The sequence below is a fragment of the Ruditapes philippinarum genome, unplaced genomic scaffold (assembly GCF_026571515.1).
Source record: "Ruditapes philippinarum isolate M1 unplaced genomic scaffold, ASM2657151v2 ctg608_1_1_1_1, whole genome shotgun sequence".
NCBI classification, from domain to species: domain Eukaryota; kingdom Metazoa; phylum Mollusca; class Bivalvia; order Venerida; family Veneridae; genus Ruditapes; species Ruditapes philippinarum.
The window spans coordinates 259,104-280,124 of NW_026859254.1; the positions used below are offsets into that span (position 1 = coordinate 259,104).

The 21,021-nt window shown below is 32.8% G+C and overlaps 1 protein-coding gene across 1 annotated transcript in view; it reads left to right on the forward strand.

Moving 5' to 3' along the window:
- Positions 1-263: 263 nt before the first annotated feature.
- LOC132755822 (serine-rich adhesin for platelets-like) overlaps positions 264-21,021 on the forward strand; it is a 36,397-nt gene continuing 15,639 nt past the window's right edge. The window contains exons 1-3 of the mRNA XM_060746737.1: positions 264-458; positions 9,344-9,500; positions 16,800-17,187. Of these exons, the coding sequence (XP_060602720.1) occupies positions 391-458; positions 9,344-9,500; positions 16,800-17,187 (613 nt within the window). The 5' untranslated portion in view covers positions 264-390. The remainder of the gene's footprint in view (positions 459-9,343; positions 9,501-16,799; positions 17,188-21,021) is intronic.

Below are 21,021 nucleotides of genomic sequence, written 5' to 3' on the forward strand. Positions count from 1 at the left end.
CGGATTTTTTTTCTTTAATATCAGTGTTTGGCACGTTAAAGTCCTTCGATTTCCTTTACTTTTTAAATATATTGTACACGGGAGTATAATTCAATGTTCCTAACAATGTTATAAAATTATATATATAAAAAACAAATAAGGTAAATAAATAAACGAGAAACAAACTGCCATTGTAATTTTCTGTGATTTCAAACCACGTGCTGGCCTCGCGCATCTCACGTCGCACTATTCTTAGTTCCATATACAGGTATTTTCGTTGCTCAATTAGCTGGCTGTCAGTTTGCCTGTCGTCTGTCAACGTAAGGCAGTTTGTGAACGCTAAGGCAGACGACATTTTTTTCTGCTTGGATCTCAACAAAAACTTCCGGTGACAGATAGGGAACTTTTACTATGGAATTAACGGCGTCCCCTCCGTGGGCAATAAATTTTAAAAATGGAATTAATTTTCGTGTATTAAGGTAATTTACAATACAGATATATTTCTTAAATAAATACTTTTTTATGTTTTCAAAATAAAATGTTTTCTGTAATTTCTTTTACGCTCACAGTAGCAAAAACAAAACAGTAACAGTAATTTCTCAAAGTAAAGTTAAATATACTATACATGTATTTCATCATATCGGAGCTTTCGTGTTATTAACTTTTTTTTGATTGATATATCTTCGTTCATTTTCATGTCATAAAATGTAATAAAATACCAACAATCTATAATATCACAGCCCCCATGTTGTGTATTTTAATATTCCAATTAAATGGTCAGTGAAGACAAAATAATGTGAAAATTTTAAGTTTTACTTTAAAAGCCTACATGATCAACGGAAATTTCTATAAATATCATTCAGAGTGTATCGGTAAAATTCAATTCTTAAAAGAGTTGGGAGTCTTTTTATAATTTAGCTCGTTTTAGTTTATACAAATTTATTTTTTCGATTGTATTTGAATGGAAGCGACAAGCTTATTGAAACACACTCGAATGCGTTCCTGGAACAAACCAGTACAAAGCAATGAGTGAAATGTTTCTTGCTCAATTTCAACTCAACCTGAAAGCGATGAGAACAATGCCACTTTACTATATATACATTTATTTTGACAGAGAAAAAAACCCGACAAATATAATGTTTCATTGATAAAACTTCGCTTGCTTGTCCCTCAAAAACATCAAATGGTACTCTCTAGACTTTGTATGGATATTTGCGGAATAGGTTTACGTTATAATTACTAATACCTATTGGAGTACCACTTGCGGGTTGGCAACATTTTGTGAACCAATCTCTACATTATTTATGTACATTCGATTCATGCACTAAATATTTTGTAGAAATTACATAAATGACGTTATTCAGTACATAAGTTTTCAAATTACGTCACATTTACGTCATTAAACATTTTCTGGTATGGAATATCACAATCAAAGACGACAATACGGACAGACTTACTCGTAACAGGGAAACAACCTGTTGACAGCGATACGATTAGTTTTTGCAAGGCCTTTCGTCAGCTTTCACCTTTTTTTCTTACGGAGGTCATGAAAGTGAGAATTTCCGCTGAACAGTTACCTGAGAGCTAGACATCCCCGTCTGTGATAATAGCCGGTGTTTGATTCTTTCCTCTTTTTTTGCATATTACATTATTTTTAAAGAAAACACGTAAACTAATATTTTCAATTCATACTTCTTTGCATTCACGAGCGTATGAATTTACACCGGCAAATGACGTCATCTAACAACGCAATTCATTCATAAAAGGCGCGTGGGAATGACGTCATTTAAAGTACGCGACTTGTCTTACATGGGGGTGTATAGCATCGATGTAAACAGTAGAAAAACATACTCAGCTAATGCCTCGTTTTGACAGCTATGTACTCGTCCAATATAAGTCAGTATTGTACTCAACAATGTATATAATAAGCTCATTTAAGATATCATATAAGTTTATAAGATAGATGTAATCTATTTTATATGTATAGGTATATACTCGTATTAGGATAAGTTAAGCACATTATAAGATAGATTAACTTTATTGTTTATATGCAGACTTTAACACATGTTAGGTATTTCAATGAGAGAGACGTTCGATCGTTGTATAGAGGTTTTTGATAAAGGGAGGTTATGTATTGCTTAGGGGGAAAAGCATGAGGTAATCGCTGCACAGATGGCCGCTCTGTACAGGTTGCACTGTTTATACAGTTAGAGCACCAACCGAAATTTGTAATTAACTCGTTTTTTTGATAATATGAATATAAAGAGTAAAAAAAAAGTTATGGAAGTTTACCGGTTTACAGGATACTTCAAAGGGTCGATGACAACAATGGGTTTATTATAGGTTGAAAACATGTCATATAACAATATTAATGTCAGTCAAACGCATGAATCCTATGAATAATAATCATTGTCAAACCAGCGACTGATTGACAAATCTGTTTTATAATAGGTGTATTCTCTTATTCGATTTCGTATATGAGCCATGTCACGACAAAACCAACATAATGGGTTTGCGACCAGCATGGATCCAGACCAGCCTGCGCATCCGCGCAGTCTGATCAGGATCCATGCTGTTCGCTTTCAGTTTCTCTACTTGTAATAGAGTTGGTAAGTGAACAGCATGGGTCCTGATCAGACTGCCCCGATGCGCAGGCTGGTCTGGATCCATGCTGGTCGCAAACCCATTATGTTGGTTTTGTCATGACACGGCTCATATATTCTGTACATTTAAAGGCATCTTCTTTTATTCTTATTTTCTCAAAAGCTGTTTGATTTTTGGTACCCTATTCCATGGTCATCGTGTTTCTTATAAAAGAAATCACACGGGTTTCTACAGTTTGTAAGACATAATATATAACAAAGTGATAAATGTTGTTAAAGGGCTTTTATCTAAGCCAGTTAAATGCAGAAACTGATACTACAAGAAAAAATCCCTATTAAATTTTTTCTAAAAAGTTATTCATTGCCCAATTTCCTGGCTTCTGTTGCTTTTTGGCAACTATTTCAGTCCAAATGATTAAGTATTTTGTATAGGAGTCAAAATACTACTTTGTTTATATTTTGCCACTTTTATTACAAATAATTTCATATTCGGCACTTCTTTCTTCAGGCAATAAGCATCGTACATATCTTAAACCATTATAATTATATAAACATAACAAAACTCATTTTTGACTCTATGGAAGGAAGTATTCAATCAAATAATAAGGCATAACGTGCTTTAAGTAGGTTTAAAATACTTTCGTTATTCATTTGTCATTCGTGCGTTGTATAGTCATTTATTCCATATCCAATTTGCCATTTGCCATTCGAGCGTAAAACTTGAATGATGTCTTATGTTTATTTGTAATTCATACCTTATAATGGCTTAATTTCTTATCCATTTGCCATCTGTAAGTTATAATGTATTTTATTCCATATTCATTTGTCATTCGTGCTATATTTGCCATTATCTCGTACGGTAGGTTTATTTTGTACTCAGTTGCCATTTCCTCGTAACTATAGGTTTTTTTATACCTTTTTTGCCATTATCGCGTAACAATAGCTTTATTTCGTATTCAGTTGCCATTTCCTCGTAACAATAGTTTTTGTATACCCTTTTTGCCATTATCGCGTAACAATAGCTTTATTTTGTACTCAGTTGCCATTTCCTCGTAACAATAGTTTTTTTTATACCCTTTTTGCCATTATCGCGTAACAATAGCTTTATTTTGTACTCAGTTGCCATTTCCTTGTTACAATAGCTTTATTTCGTACGCATATGTCATTTCCTCGTAACAATAGCTTTATTTCGTACTCTTTTTATCATTATCTCGTAATAATAACTATATTTCGTACTCTTTTGCCATTTCTTCGTAATATAGCTTTATGTCGTACTCAGTTGTGACTTCCTTGTAACAAAAGCTTTATTTCGTACTCTTTTTGCCATCATTTCGTAACAATAACTTTATTTTGTTCTCCATTGCCACTTCCTTGTAACATAAGCTTAATTTCGTACTCTTTTTGCCATTTTCTCGAAACAGTAACTTTATTTCGTACTCTCTTTGCCATTTCTTTGTAACTATAGCTTTATTTCGTACTTTCTTGTGATTTCATTGTAACAATAGCTTTATTTTGTACTCTTTTTGCCATTATCTCGTAACAATAACTTTTTTTAGTACTCAGTTGCCATTTTCTCGCAACAATAGCTTATTTTGTATTCTATTTGCCATTACCTCGCAACAATAACTTTATTTCGTTCTCCGTTGCCTTTTCCTCGTAACTATAGCTTTATTTCGTACCCTTTTTGTCATTTCTTTGTAACAATGGCTTTATTTCGTTCTCCATTGCCATTTCCTCGTAACAATAGCTTTATTTCGTACTCTTTTTGTCATTTCCTTGTAACAATGGCTTTATTTTGTACTCTTTTAGCCATTGTCTCGTTACAATAGCTCTATTTCGTACTCAGTTGCCATTTACTTGTAACAATAGCTTTATTTCGTACTCTTTTTGCCTTTTCCTTGTAACAATTTATAGCTTATTTCGTCTCTTTTTGCCATTATCTCGTAACAATAACTTTATTTCGTTCTCCGTTGCCATTTCCTCGTAACAATAGCTTTATTTCGTTCTCCGTTGCCATTTCCTCGTAACAATGGCTTTATTTCGTTCTCCGTTGCCATTTCCTCGTAACAATAGCTTTATTTCGGATTCTATTTACCAATATCTCGTAACAATAACTATATTTCGTACTCTTTTTGTCATTTCCTTGTAACAATGGCTTTATTTCGTACGCAGTTGCCATTTCCTTGTAACAATAGCTTTATTTCGTACTCAGTTACCATTTCCTTGTAACAATAGCTTATTTCGTTCTCCGGCCATTTCCTCGTAACAATAGCTTTATTTCGGATTCTATTTACCAATATCTCGTAACAATAACTATATTTCGTACTCTTTTTGTCATTTCCTTGTAACAATGGCCTTATTTCGTACTCAGTTGCCATTTCCTTGTAACAATAACTTTATTTCGTACTCAGTTGCTATTTCCTTGTAACAATAGCTTATTTCGTTCTCAGTTGCCATTTCCTTGTAACAATAACTTCATTCTATATTCATTAGACATAACCTCGCAATAACAGCTTTATTTCAGAACTTTGCTCGATTTTATTTATATATTTTAAGTTAACAGAAATCTGCTCGATTGATTAACTCAATTTGTTTTAAAAGTTAATCGAATCTTTATTAAGAGAAATCTGCCCCCTAATGCTTAGAATTATCAGGCAATGACACTGTATGAATCTATACGCACCTGTCATTATGACAAATAAAACTCAAATAACAACAATAAGGCGCCAACGTTCGTGTGAAGCAAACCGTGAAATGTGAAGCATAAATAATGATAAAAAGCCATCATTATAAACAACAACAGCAAGGGGAACGATAATAACGAAGAATTAATGCAAACTTTTATCTATTTGTAAATATTTTTCATGAAAATTCCCAAATTTCGTATAAAGCGGGCGACAGTCACGTGATCTATACGTCATCAATAACAATGTAAAACAATCATGGCGGAAATTAACTCTACGAACATTGTTCAACTGCATTGTTTAACTCCCCTAATCGCCCCTCTTTTCTAACTCCTTCATTTAATGGCCACCATAGGCAATACATATGAGTGGTTAAAATTGTAAAAACATTTTGAGCAATCTAAATATAGCTCGGTAATGATATAAAATCATGATAGTTCACGGTTTTTACAATATTTACCTCCCTTGTCAAAAGTTGTAGCCATTTGTCAATATAATTGACGAAATATAAACAGCTGATTTTAGCGAATTATCAAATTCATTTATACATACGAAGGAAATTATTATAATAGCACCAATATTTAAACGTTTTTTTTATCAATTTTCATGAAGATAATAGAAATATGAGGTTTTATCGTGTCTGCATGTATATTGGGAACGGTCCTTAAAATGGCGACCATTGCTTTGTGAATATTAATCATCTATACAAATCATAGTCTTTTTCTTCTTCTTCAATCATATCCAGGGTTGATCGCAAAACTGTTGTAAGGCATCCTTTAGTTCGTATAAGTTACTGCAGTTTTGCGGTCAACCCTCGATATATACATTCAGCAAATTGACATTTTAAAACATATGACATTAATTAATATAAGCTAATATAACTAAAGATAAGTGTAATTTATCATATATTCAAAACATTTGACATATAAATTGTCATATATGACAACAGTCTATGCATGTATTGCCAATGTTAAACACTTTTTCGTTTGCTTATACTGTATCTATATAATTATTATGTCACTTTAAAGGCACATTGAGTCAAAAAATATATATTATTTATTCCTTTCCTAGAAAGGGTAATAATTGATGAAGTGTATTTGAGAAGTTTATCACGTGAAGAAAATAGCGTTGAATATGAAAATATGTTTAAGAAAGGTAGCAAAATGTAAACAAAGTGGTAATTTGTCTTCCATGCAAAATATTGGACCACTATAACTGTACTTATTGCAAATTATATAAAAAAATAAAAATTATATTTAAAAATACATGGGGCTATATACACATTATATGTATGTATGTAATGTAGATATAAGATTTAATTAACTACCTCAATTTGTGATTTATATGCTAATTATCGAGAAAGATTGAGAAAAGTACTTTGTTGGAGTCACAATTGCAAGAACTTAAGTTGTTTAAGGCTTGGACGAAAAATATGAAAAGTAAATTTTGGGTCCCACTTTAATAAAAGACCAGACGACATCTTCGTACACGAAAACAGACGGTTTCTGACATGGAGTTTTGACAAATGACTTAACATTCTACCAAGTCAGTGCTTGTTGTCGTATCCCGTCAGAAATAACTGATAACATTGTGGCAAGGCAACGTTGATTTGACTTGAATTCTAGTACTGTTATGTAAAAAGGTTACTTAAAGACACACAATCGATAATATCCGAAATGAAATATCACATTTATCAAAATTGATTTATTCTATATCGAAAATTGAACTCACTGGAGGTCAGAAATCTCATCGGTCTATGTTCTGTTGTATGTTAATATTCGTATGAATATTAAGTGGCAGGTCATAAAACTGTTCTTATACAGTTCAAACTACTTGAAAATGAATTATATTTAGGTCAATAGTGTCACCAATTAAGCAAATGACATATTTGATCGAAAATCTAAAAATAGATTATATTGTACTACACGCCGTTTCTTCCAAAAGATGACATATTCGATCGATAATCTAAAAATAGATGACTATATTACATGCGCCTTTTTTCACCGGATTGCAAATTTTGTGCAAATAAGATTTGAGTGGTATTACAATGTTGTTTGAATGACATACAGCCGTTTTAGGAGATACGAAATCCCAGTACATCACGAAAACAACAATTCATTTGTCGACAGTCATTTTGTGTACTGTGGGTTAATTTATTATAAAACGACCCTTATTTATTTTTCTTTAGGTTCATTTATTATATAAAAACCAGTCTCAATTCAAGATGTCAGAAGTATAACCAGTCCGTCACGATTTCTCATTTTACACCGACTTACTTTGACAATTATGATTTCCTCTCGACCTGTGAAACACTCACCGGTTTTGCAAAACCTATCATCGTCTTGAAAACAATGACGATTTGTTTCGTCTGCTTTTTAGTGAACACGTGGTCCTTAAAAATTGTCGCAATGGCAAATATAGCTTTAACTGCTATTTAGACAATATGTTTTATATCTTTTTAGCTATATATACGTATTACGTTCTTTTGAATTGACGTTTATCGAAACATATGTCGTAAAAGTTATATACAAAATGTAATAAATGTAATGTATATTACATAAATGCCACTTTCGAGATTATGCACCTATACACATTAAGCTGGTATTTGAATTCACGAGAATTCGTGGATATTGTTACATATTTAGAAATTTTACAGTTTATTCTTCAAGTGTCAGTTTAATTCAGTTTTAAGCACAAAATTCGACATTTGAAAATGTTACAGTTATAATATTTTAAATAATACGGACAAATTTACTACGCTTACAAACAAATGTATCCATTTTAATAGCCTTTTCCATATTCCACTTTAAATGTAATTTAAGCTATTTGATAATCGGTAGCTATTTCTGCGTATTGTTTCACTCATAAATAGTTCTTGATTTTTACAATATTTACCTCCCTTGTCAAAAGTGCCCGCCATTTTGGGGGTCAATATGAAAAAATCAGTATAAATAACTGGTTTTCGCGAATTCTCAAATTTCTTTTCTACATATGCAGCAAAATATTGTTAAAGTTCCTAAGTATATGTAAATGATTTTAGTTTTTATGAATGTGATAAAATTATGAGAGATTTTATCATATTTTAAGCATATGATATATTGGGGATTACTCCCGAAATGGCGGTCAGGGGAGGTAATAATTGTGTGAAAAAACATTTATATACCATCTCCTTATAATGTACTGCACTATGGTGCAGCCTACTCGTTTTCTCTGTTTGCATTTACCAAGTGTTGCCATGTTAAACATGCGTTAAATGAAACTTCCTGGCAAGTTCACGTTGACCAAACTATCCTTATTTTGCAAAGTCTTTTGTTCAATGCGCAAACATGTCATAATAGTGAGTTAATTAATTAAAATAAACCTGTAAAATGGTATGTTAAAACCATGAATTCCATGTCAAAACAACAGATGTTTTGTGTTTTAACATACAGTCTTTATTTGTATAATTTACACTGTAATTTGTTTAATTCATTGAACCACAAAATTTGGATTGTTCGTACAACGGAAATACTGACATTATGAAACGATGCCGGTATGTTAAAAGATGAAATTATATATTGAATTTCATAGTGTCTATAGGGCAATTAAAATAGACTGACGTGGTTGTGTTGATAATGGCCGCCATAGAAGTTGGCCGGAAGTCGTTCTACGTCACATGAAGGTAGTGACGACGAGGAAGTTATCGTCAAACAGGGAAAATCATGAATTTATTAACAAAAACCACAAACATTCATGACAACACACTTTTTATTGTGTTTTGTGACATAAAAAGAGATATGTAAAGTACTTGTCAACGGTATTGTGCGCACGTGATGTTTCTCTGATAAAATGACATCACAGCTGTGTCTTTATAGCAAAGCATCTGACACGTGGTTACAGTTTCGTATTAAATAAAGAAAATATAGCTCTGTAAAATGATGCCAAAATAATTAAGGGGCTGTGACATTGATTGCAATATATTTGGCAAAATCCGATTTTTCAGCCAGAACACTGCTTTGCCATTTAGAATGTTCTTTGGGTTGCTTTTCGAGCTTGTATATAAAAAAGTATAACGCCATGTTGTTATTCTACTTTCAGTTTAACTATCGCATTATGTTATTTGTTATTATTACCACCGGAAGTGAGTGCACGAGGTCGAATGATGGAACCAGCACAGAGATCCAGTTTATGGACACGAGGGTTCAGTTCCCCTATTAATAATGATGACACAGGACTAAACTGTGGGGGTCCATGGGTAAGATTTTTGTTATCAAATTATTAATGAAAATTTTAATAAAATCTGTCCTTTAAATATGCTTATGTCTATAACACGTTAGGGCATTTACCTAATAATAGGCATAATTTAGGTGTTAACTCACTTAGAAACTGCACATACATTATCAAATTTCCGACTAAACTACAACAACAACAAAATACACCATAAAAGACGGAAAACTAGAACTGTGTCCAAAGGACACGGATGCCCCCACTGACAACATATATATGGTATATAGTGAAAAAATCAACAAAGGGCCATAATTCTTTTAAATTTGGTTGCAGCAAAAATTCCTTCCTTTACTACCATCTACACATTAAGGTTGTTCATCCCTGGAAGTTTAAGCAAAATCTGCCATCCGGTTTAAGAGGAGTTGCGTTCACAAAATTTCTATATGGTATATAGTGAAAAAATCAACAAAGGGCCATAATTCTTTTAAATTTGGTTGCAGCAAAAATTCCTTCCTGTACTACCATTTATACATTAAGGCTGTTCATCCCTGAAAGTTTAAGGAAAATCTGCCATCCGGTTTAAGAGGAGTTGCGTTCACAAAATTTCTAAATGGTATATAGTGAAAAAATCAACAAAGGGTAATAATTCTGTTAAATTTGGTCGTAGCAAAAATTCCTTCCTTTACTACCATCTACACATTAAGGTTGTTCATCCCTGGAAGTTTAAGCAAAATCTGCCATCCGGTTTAAGAGGAGTTGCGTTCACAAAATTTCTACATAGTATATAGTGAAAAAATCAACAAAGGGCCATACTTCTGTTAAATTTGGTCGCAGCAAAAATTCCTTCCTTTACTACCATCTACATATTAAGGTTGTTCATCCCTGAAAGTTTAAGCAAAATCTGCCATCCGGTTTAAGAGGAGTTGCGTTCACAAGATTTCGGGACGTACGGACAGACGGACGTACAGCGTGACGGACGGACAGACGGACGGACAAGTGCAACGCTATATGCTCCCACTCTGTGGGGGCATAAAAACGGAAAGTATACATGGACTGGTCGAAAGTGCACCAACTAGATAAAAGAGCAAGGAATTAATACTAAAAACTTTTTTTCATCCAAAATGTTTTGCTGGCATAGACGAATGTAAAATGTCACGAAAGGAAGAAAAGTTTAATTTATACTTCACGATATAGGTTCAGCCATTCATTCATTCACAGGTTAATATGAAAAATTACAAAATTAAGTACAAGAAAGGGAAAATAGTCCTTGAAAAAAGTAGTTCGTGTATTATACAGTTTTGACAATAGAGATATGTGATATAACTGTACTCACTTTATTTATTACCCTGTCATAACTGTTATGACATTATGCGTAGACAATATATTATAATACATGTATGTATATGTATTTTATATATTGTGTAATATGGCCAAAAAGTCTGCGGTGGATGTAGTTGAATGCACGCGCGCGTTCACACATATTAATTTGCGTTCACACATATTAGTTTGAACTGTTAATAACTTAACATTCAAAATAAATAATAACATTACAACAAATGTTAAGCAAAGGGTTGGACAACAAGTTCTTTCAACAACAGATTAAACCCTTCTAAGAAGCGTTATCTTGGGATTAATATACATTTATCAAATATACTAAAACGGTGATGCCAGCGGTCAGCCAGTTCTGGCCAGTGTTCACATGTACGTATCTTGATCTTAGTTTAAAATGATGACATAGATTTGTTATTATTTATTATTGTCATCATCGCTCAAAAGGATATTAGTCGGCCCGTTTAGCTAAATAGGGGGCGCATTGAAAATTTATAATCCAGAGGTCGCTGCTTCGATCCCCGGAGAAGGCGTTATTTCTCCTTCATAATTGATTTCGGGCATAATGGTGTAATGATAATTTGTCTCTCCCCACTTAACTCCCCACAGTAGTCAATCCCTTGCGGAGACATTGGTATCAACTTCTGAGTTATCCAGGAAAACCGGTTTGGTGAACCGGACGCCGAGAATTGACCGAACATTGTGATAAAGCGGCCTTCAACTATTCTAAAGGTTAAATATTTTGCTTTATTTTTTTTTTTGTTAAACCGTTTCTTATAATTGTCAAATCAAATAATTATGGTGTAAAATTAAATTTGCACCGATAACATACATTAACAGTGAGGAAACCCCTCGTTATCTATAATCTACAGGTCCACTGTCTATATGTAAATTAGTAAAGCGGACGTTCGTTTCTCGATCTTCTATTTTTGGAAACACACGCCACTGGCACCCTATAAATAGCCCAGGGGACGCTCTAACATTAATAAGATACACATTTACAAGATAAATTTACTGAAATACTTGGTTTGAAACAACTTAGAATGCTTTTTCCGAAGAAAAAAATAAGGCTAAAGGCCGCTTTAAATATCGGCGTGAAAAACAAAAACAAAAAGAAATGTTACATTTATGAGTATGTTAAATGACTGTGATTATGAATGGGGATGAAAACACATTTAATATTCGAGTCCACATACAGGCGACAAAATTATTTCCTACTACTATAAGACTTTTATATTGTAAAATGTAAAGAATGTCTATTTTAGTACTTGTCGGACATTATGACTTACGTATAACACTGATAGTAAAGTACGTAAAGGTTGACAGACACCGCCATAAAAACTGTCCAGTACCGACTTGTGGTACATGTTTTATAATGGACACGGTACTTATATGTCAGGTGTAATGGGTCCTATATATAATAACGCTTGTATGTCTCTACACATTATGGCTTATACTATCATCATTAAAGGTACTATCTCACGGTTTAAAGGGACTCCACTGAGGTTTAAAAGCCTAAAAACTTAACATTTGAATTTCTTACATAAATAAGCTGGGGCACTTTAAACAGAAATATATGCAAAGGTAGTAAAGAAATATTATTTGAAATAAATTGAAAATCGTATTTTTCAAGCTTTCCTTAACTCGATTTGAGTAAAAAGCGTTTAAACGCTTTTTATTTTAGGTATTTTGTTTTATTTGAATATTTATTCTGGAAAAACGAAATGCGCGAATAGTCTGAAATCTTGCACAAAGATAAGTGCAAATGGTACATTTATCTGGAATTTTTTTTTCAGTCCCATAATGTCAAAAAACCTCAGTGGAGCCCTTTAAAGGGGAATGCCAGTCATGAGTTCACTTTACAAAAGTAAATCATGATTGGTTCGCTTTAAAGCTACTGTATTACAAATTTTAGCCATGCACATTATGATAAGTTCAATTTAAAGCGATCATCTCATAGATAAAAGTAAAGTCAATCAATCATAGAAAGTTTGCTTTAAAGCTATTTTTTCATAGATTAAAGCCATGTTATTCATGATAAGTTTAATTTAAAGCTACCATCTCATAGATAAAAGTAAAGTTTATCAATTATGGAAAGTTCGCATTACATCTATTTTTCATAGCTAAAAGCCATGCAATTCATGATAAGTTTAATTTAAAGCTACCATCTCATAAATAAAAGTTAAGTTAAATATTCATGGAAAGTTCGTTTTAAAGTTATTTCTTTCGTAGCTAAAAGCCATGTTATTTATGATACGTTTAATTTAAAGCTACCATCTCATAGCTACCATCTCATAGATAAAAGTAAAGTTTATCAATTATGGAAAGTTCGCATTACATCTATTTTTCATAGCTAAAAGCCATGCAATTCATGATAAGTTTAATTTAAAGCTACCATCTCATAAATAAAAGTAAAGTTAAATATTCATGGAAAGTTCGTTTTAAAGTTATTTCTTTCGTAGCTAAAAGCCATGTTATTTATGATACGTTTAATTTAAAGCTAATGTATCATAGATGAAAGTTAAAAGTTAATCAATCATGGAAATTCGCTTTAAAGATATCTTATCACAGCCAAAAGCTATGTAAAATAGGATAAGGTCAATTTAAAGCTATCTCTTATACATAAAAGTGAATTTAATAACAAAAAGTTCGCCTTAAAGCTACTGTCTAACAGTAAAGAAAACTTGATTTTTACAAGTTCGATTTAATGCTACCATCTCACAGAAAAGTTTTTTTATGATAAGTTCGGTTAAAAAGGTAATAATTCACAATTTAGAGAAATGTTGATGATGATTCGATAAGTTCGGTTTTAAAGCAACCACATCTCACAGTAAATATTCGTATAAGTTTGATTTATAGGTACTATATCTAATGGTAAAATTAATGCGAATTATGGCGAGTTCGGGTTAAAGGCACCTTGTCACAAAAAAGAGAAATGTTGATTATGATTAGTTCATTTTAAAGCTATGAATTTTTATCAATGTATACTGGCATGCGAGCAGTTCCCGTACAAAAATCGTAGTTATTTGAACATTATTTTTTATTACGCTCACTCACCAAAATTTGAATGTTACACAACAATATTCGGCTCGTCACACAAATCATGGAAATTCCATCATGTTCTAAACATAGAATAACCCTTAGTTATGAGGCCTCATATGGGGTACCGAAATTATCCATTATTTTGTATGAAGAGAAGTAATTCCCGTACATAAAATTTAACCCATTATAATTATACAATTTTATTATATCGGACCTATTTTTCATTTATAATTGTTGAACAGACCATTTTCTAAGAGATAAATAGATGTAATTCAGGAAATAGAAAGTAGACTTAACGCGTGTATCTATTGCCCGGTACCGTTACCCCCAACGCATTCACATGCGATGGCATGCTTGTATGCATGATATTTTACGCATCAAAGCCATAAAATTATTTTATATAGTAACATTGGTCAAAATTCTGATAATTAAACAAGTTTTCGTCACATTGCCTTCTTATCTGTAAACAGGTGGTATTAGTGGAAAACCCTTTAACATGCCTCACGTGTAAGTATGATTGCGCATGCGCGCAAGGACGGAATCCCCCAAATAAAACAAGATCACGTTTTGACAACGCACAGGTGAAAGTGATTTAAAATGAGATTTTTTATACGTACTGCCGAACTTACACTTAGATTTTGTCTCGTTTATGTATCTGCTTGATTTGAAATGAATTTTTGAAGAATGCATGCAAAAATCAAGCGTTTAAATGAAAAATACGGGTACTGCTTCTGTACGGGAACTGCTCGCATGCCAGTATATTAATGTGATTTGTTCGGTTTAAAGTAAACGACAAGTATTAAAAATGTAATATTTACCTATTGAAAATTTTAGATGATTAATTTGATTTAAAGGTACTATTTCACAATTTCGAGAAATAGTGTTTTAACAACAACGACAACAACAACAACAACAACAACAACAATGATAATAATAGTAGTAGTAATAATAATAATAATAATGATGATGCTGATAATAATGATAATAATACTTATGATGATGATAATGATGATGATGATAATAATAATAATAATAATAATAATAATAATAATAATAATAATAATAATAATTTGCTTTAACGAGGCAATTGCTTTAAGGAGGGTTTCTTTTTCACAGGTTGCACTGTCCTAAATAGTCCTCATTTTGTAAAAAAATTGAGTGAGTAACGTAATTTGTCTTAAAAAAATTCGGACAGACGCTGGTTAGATATTTTAAACAATAATATACGGTATACGGTATACACAGTATATATACCGTGTTTCATAAAAGCCAGTGTATGCAAGCTTGTGAATTGAATGATTTATTTTGAGCACAGTTCATCTTTTTAATGTTTTAATGTCACCCTATAAACTATCAATGAATAGCGGTGTTTGTTAGTTCGATGTATGGTAACGGATCAATTTTAAGTGTATTCAAAGTAAGCTGTCAATCTTACATGCGTGTCAACGTATCGGGACAGTCGAGGAAATGAAAAATGTCATTGCCGTTGATGTAACGAATGTAACGTATGCAATAAATTAAGTGCTTTACGTTACCTTTTTATGAAATAGGTCTAATTGTACAATAGTATTCTGTAATCAGATATGTTTTAATATATATACATTTGATGATCTACGCAATAAATCATTCTTAAAGTGATGTTTCAAATGTAATTATAACTTGTATAACTACACCGGGGGTGACATAATGTAGAAGTACGTAAAATGGTATTCATTTTTGTATTGACCTTACCTTTGTCCGGAAAAATATTTCATTGTTACTCATCAACCATTAAATTATATATTCAGAAGAAATATTTTATGTTAGATCATGATGAAATTGCATTTAAGGCCGCAAAAGTGGGATAATTTTAGCTGAGAGAAATAAAATTCACACCATTTCGCGACAGTTCATATGCTAGGGCGTTTCATGATTACACACACTTGCCTAACATTGTGACTTTTCGTTCCAACTTTTTTCCTTTCCGTTCCAACTTATTTCCTTTCCGTTCCAACTTTTTTCCTTTCCAACTTCATTATTTTTCACATTCCGTTCAAACTTCTTTCCTTTCGGTTCCAACTTCATTCCTTTCCGTTCAAACGTCGTCACTTTTCATTCAAACTTCGTTCCTTTCCGTTCAAACTCAGTAACTTTCTTGTCCAACTTTATTAATTTCCAATAAAACTTAGTAACTTTACGTTCAAACTTCATTCCTTTCCGTTCAAGCTTCGTCACTTTTCGTTCCAACTTCTTTCCTTTCCGTTCAAACTTCGTAACTTTCTGGCATTCGGAACTACCTCGGCTATTATTTATAATAACCTCGGAAACAAAATGATTGAAAGTAGTTCTACCATGTGGTTTACAGATGTAAACAGAAACAGAGATAATGTAAAAGGAATGTATATATTTGATATCTAGTGTCTGTTCCGGTACTCTTCTGCTTGAAAATATGTCTGACAACAATTTGTTATTTAAATATGCCCACTGTTGTTCATTTTTAAACAAATCCGACTAAATGTCAACAGGTTGGTTTTTTGTACTTTCGGTTTCTACAGTCATATTAGTAAATATATGAATAATGTATTGTTTGCTTTTGTACCTATGAATTCACTTATTTTAGGTGGACTTTAACTACATATATTTGAAAAAAAACTTACCAACAACTCCAAGCATTAAATTACTTATTATTTACATGTTTAGTTTCTTAGCGCAGGTTAGACCGGAATACCGCATCCGTTCTGTGTATTCATACTATTGTGTTCGAGGTCCTTATCCGAAGACTGACGGAAAGGGCCGAGTAGTTGCGATTGACTTTCTGGTCCAACTTAATTGATTTCAAATCAAACTTAGATGCTTTCCGTTCCAACATCATTCCTTTCCGTTACAACTTCGTTACTTTCCGGTCAAACTTTGGCTCTATCCGTAGCGAATCTTAATTGGTAAATATCTTTTATTCATACTTGTTTGATCACTTCAGGTTCAACATGGAATCAACAAGGGAAAATGTGGCGTCTGTGGTGACAGATATGACGTCATGCCACGTGAGAATGAACCTGGCGGTAAATACGCCAATGGTATCATAGCAAACACGTATACAACCAATGACACTTCAATTTTAGTTGTAATTGACATTCAAAGTTCTCTTGGTGGATATTTTGAGTTCCGTATTTGTCCACACAACAATCCCCACGTGTCAGTACAGCAAGAGTGTCTCAACCAGCACCAATTACGTGTCTGGGACGTATTCAACAAAGAACCTAAATATAGATATTACCCACAAGGCATCGGTTTGCAGCGACTGCGCGTTGAGATACCGCGTGGCATGACGTGTACACAGTGTGTTCTGCAGTGGAAATGGCATACAGGTAATTATAAACACAGTTCTTATAAAATAGTAACCCAAAAGCAGTAAGGCAGGGCCAGTGATCCAAAGGTTACAATGTGTAACTTCAAAAACATTTATCACGACTTCGATTCCCCTCTACTACTCTAGAAATACTTTCGGCCTTGAAATGAGATTCTTGTTTAAACAAAGCTACTGTGCAGTGGTGCTTTATAAATACGTTGCATGTTATAGAACCTGTTGTTCCATGTCCGTATCAAAAACATTACAATAAATCAAGGTCTTCTTGAATTATGTTATAAATGAGGCAAAAAATATAAACATATAGTTTCGTTTCGGGTCTCGCCCGATGGACCCTCTTAATTTCCAGCCGGCTCTTAATTTTTTTATTTTTTTTTTTTTGCCGCTTTTTAAAAATCTTCCTTTTTTCGCGATGCGACAACAGATTGTATTTATTTCAAGCGTGGTCAAATCAGCACACTAAAGGTAGTGCATCATAAACAAGTGAAACTGTTGCAGATTCGTTTTGATTTATCACTTATTTCGTTTAGGCATTCAATTCGGAATAAATACGCCTATGATGAAATTATGGTATTCACAAAAGCTAATTTTCTATCATGGGAAACTTACACACGATTTCAAACGAATGGAAACAAAATAAACAAATGTTTATACAAACAACGTAGCTCTACGTTCATGGTCATGTCTACACTTGATGGATGATTTGTTTTTTATGGATGATTTTTTATGCAATAACATTTTGTTGCTTACACTCAAAATGTGAAGTTCAGTTGGCATTTACTGTTGTCATCAAAGCAATGTTACGTTAAATTCACTAATTTATGTGACAAACTAGACCAGGCTCGAGATTTCGAGCGTTCGGTATTCGAGCTATTTAAGGTAGAATAATACTGAATACAGTGATTTAGACGGAACATGAAAGCGAGTTCGAGCGTAGGAAGGTGCTCGAGCTATCCGAGTTTGAGACATCCGAGTTCGAGCAAACGAAGTTGAACTGAATGTTAATGATTGTTGTTTGCGTATCATTTTTACAACTCTTAAACCTATAAAAATAATAAAGGGTATGAAACATATACAAATTGAGACCTATGGATTGCAAATGTTATAACTCATGTAACATAAAGAAGTAATTACACTCGTTTTGCACCAAGTCCGCGAGGTGCGTTTTTTTGTCGACTGTTTACTTGGTCAGTAATGATTTTAATTGCTTTTTGTCAATCATTTTTTCTATTTGTTTATCACAATGTTTTTGTATGCTATTACATCTTTAATTGCTGTTTTCTGTTTGTCTTTCTGTTGTAACAAAGGTCATGTTGACGGGCATCAATATAATTAAGTCGGAGTGTTCACACACTTTTGTTCGGCTTGTAGCTCTGTAATGGTGAAAGGTCAAAACAAAAACTTGAAAAGGTCTTTCGGTAGGAAATTATATACTATATAATATCATTATGTAATGTTTTTGTCGGGACCGGGCAGAGGTATGCTAGTTGCGTGATATTGATACTTTCATCATCATCATCATCATCATCATCATCATCATCAACATCATCATCATCATCACCACAATCATCATCATAATCATATCATCATCATCAACATCATCACAATCATCATCATCATCATTATCATCATTATCATCGTCATCACAATCATCATCATCATCATCATCATCCCGAACGGACTAAAAGTAACAAGCACAACTCTGTTAGAAGTAGATGATCTGTAGAAAGAAGCGCTGAATGTGACATTTTTAATTTGTTAAAACAGTAGCAAAATTTAAACAAAATAGAACTTTCAATTCCATAAAAAATGCCAAATTACTAAAAATGTACTTATTGCCAAGATGCAATAGAATTAAAACAAGGTTCAGATATTTGTCCATTTTTTTAAAACTATAACAAGACATCAACAATAAAAGCTTTTGTAATATATAAATAAAAGTTTTTTTGGGGGGTATAATGGGCCTTTAATGTATTCTTGCATGCGTATTTTTATACTAGAATCACTGTTTGTAAGTGACTTATATAGACAAATCCAACCTCTGCTTAGCGACATCCTTTGGGGACAAAACCTCTGCTTAGGAGACAAAACCTCTGCTTAGAAACACTCTTTATGAGACAAAACCTCTGCTTAGGAACACTCTTTATGAGACAAAGCCTCTGCTTAGGAACACTCTTTATGAGACAAAACCTCTGCTTAGGAACACTCTTTATGAGACAAAGCCTCTGCTTAGGAACACTCTTTATGAGACAAAGCCTCTGCTTAGGAACACTCTTTATGAGACAAAACCTCTGCTTAGGAACACTCTTTATGAGACAAAACCTCTGCTTAGGAACACTCTTTATCAGACAAAGCCTCTGCTAAGGAACGCTCTTTATGAGACAAAACCTCTGCTTAGGAACACTCTTTATGAGACAAAATCTCTGCTTAGCAACACTCTTTATGAGACAAAACCTCTGCTTAGGAACACTCTTTATGAGACAAAACCTCTGCTTAGCAACACCATTTCGGATATAAAGATTTTGTTGTGGCTGAGAGGTATTGCTCTACAGAGGTTGGATTTATTTTTCAAGTCTTAATTTGTTTTGAAAAAAAATGATAATGTTGTTGTCGAAACGTTATTGCTCTACAAAGGAACGTTCTGAAGAGGTTTCATTAAACACTGTGCATTTATAACAATACTGTTGTCAACTTGATACAATAATATTTCATTCATTCATTTCTCATTTTAAACAGTTTATATGTCAAGTCACGCTTAGATGTAAAGATAAAAATGAATATATTAAAAATATTTATGCAGTCAACTTGACATAAATCTATAAATCGGCCGCTAAAACATTGACGAATAAAACGATGTCGTCACCAACGTCATCTCATCTCCGCCAATAAGTCAACCAAATACTCATCGTCGCTAACAAGTCAACAAAATACGTGTTTAATCAAATTTACGCATAATTATATTATCCTTTTAGTACTAGTGAATTTTGTTTTTTTCCCAAATAGACGTTATTGACATTAAAATTTTATTGTGGTGTTAGACAGGGAACCTGCCTGCGTCACCTTTCATTTATCGTAATTAACACGCAACAACAAAACGTTATTAAACTAGCAGAAACAGTGACATTACTATCTGAATGACATAAACGTGTTTAAAATTGATTTAAAAAGATACGTTGTGGTATTTGTATTTCTTTCTTGTAGTTTTATTTGACTTTCATGGCTAATTAATGTTGTTTGACTACATTCTTTGTATAAGGTCAAATGTATACAACAAGTCCGCAAAACATTGTGAATCATCAGTGCAAGATGGTTTTCAACTTTTGTTTCTTTGGATATTCCTGCATAAGTTTATGTTTTGTAGACGATAATTCAACGTTATTATGTCCGTGTTAAAAGAAGAAATGCAAGACAAAATGCAAAATAGGCAAACAAAATCATCTTTGTTTTTAAAATAGATTATGACGCAGTGATTACCGATATATCAAGCAAGCAGGAACTTTTCATATGCAAGTTTTACAATTTTTACTTCACCCGTTGGTCTCCACCGAAAAAGAAATCGAATTTACAATTTAACATTCAAAAAAGGTAACACTTGGTGTTGTTTCGCATGTCCTTTTTATCGAAACAGACAGCAAAGTATGTTATTAAAGCAAGAAATCATGGATTCTTTTCAAAAGTGTATGTATAAAACGTTGTGCCCCCTTATTTTCTATACTGACCATTATAAGAACAAGCAATTAAAATAACCATTAAAGGAACACATCTGATGTGAAATACCTAAAATATTAAATTTTGAAATTCGTGCATAGATCATGTGATGATCTTTAAATGAAAA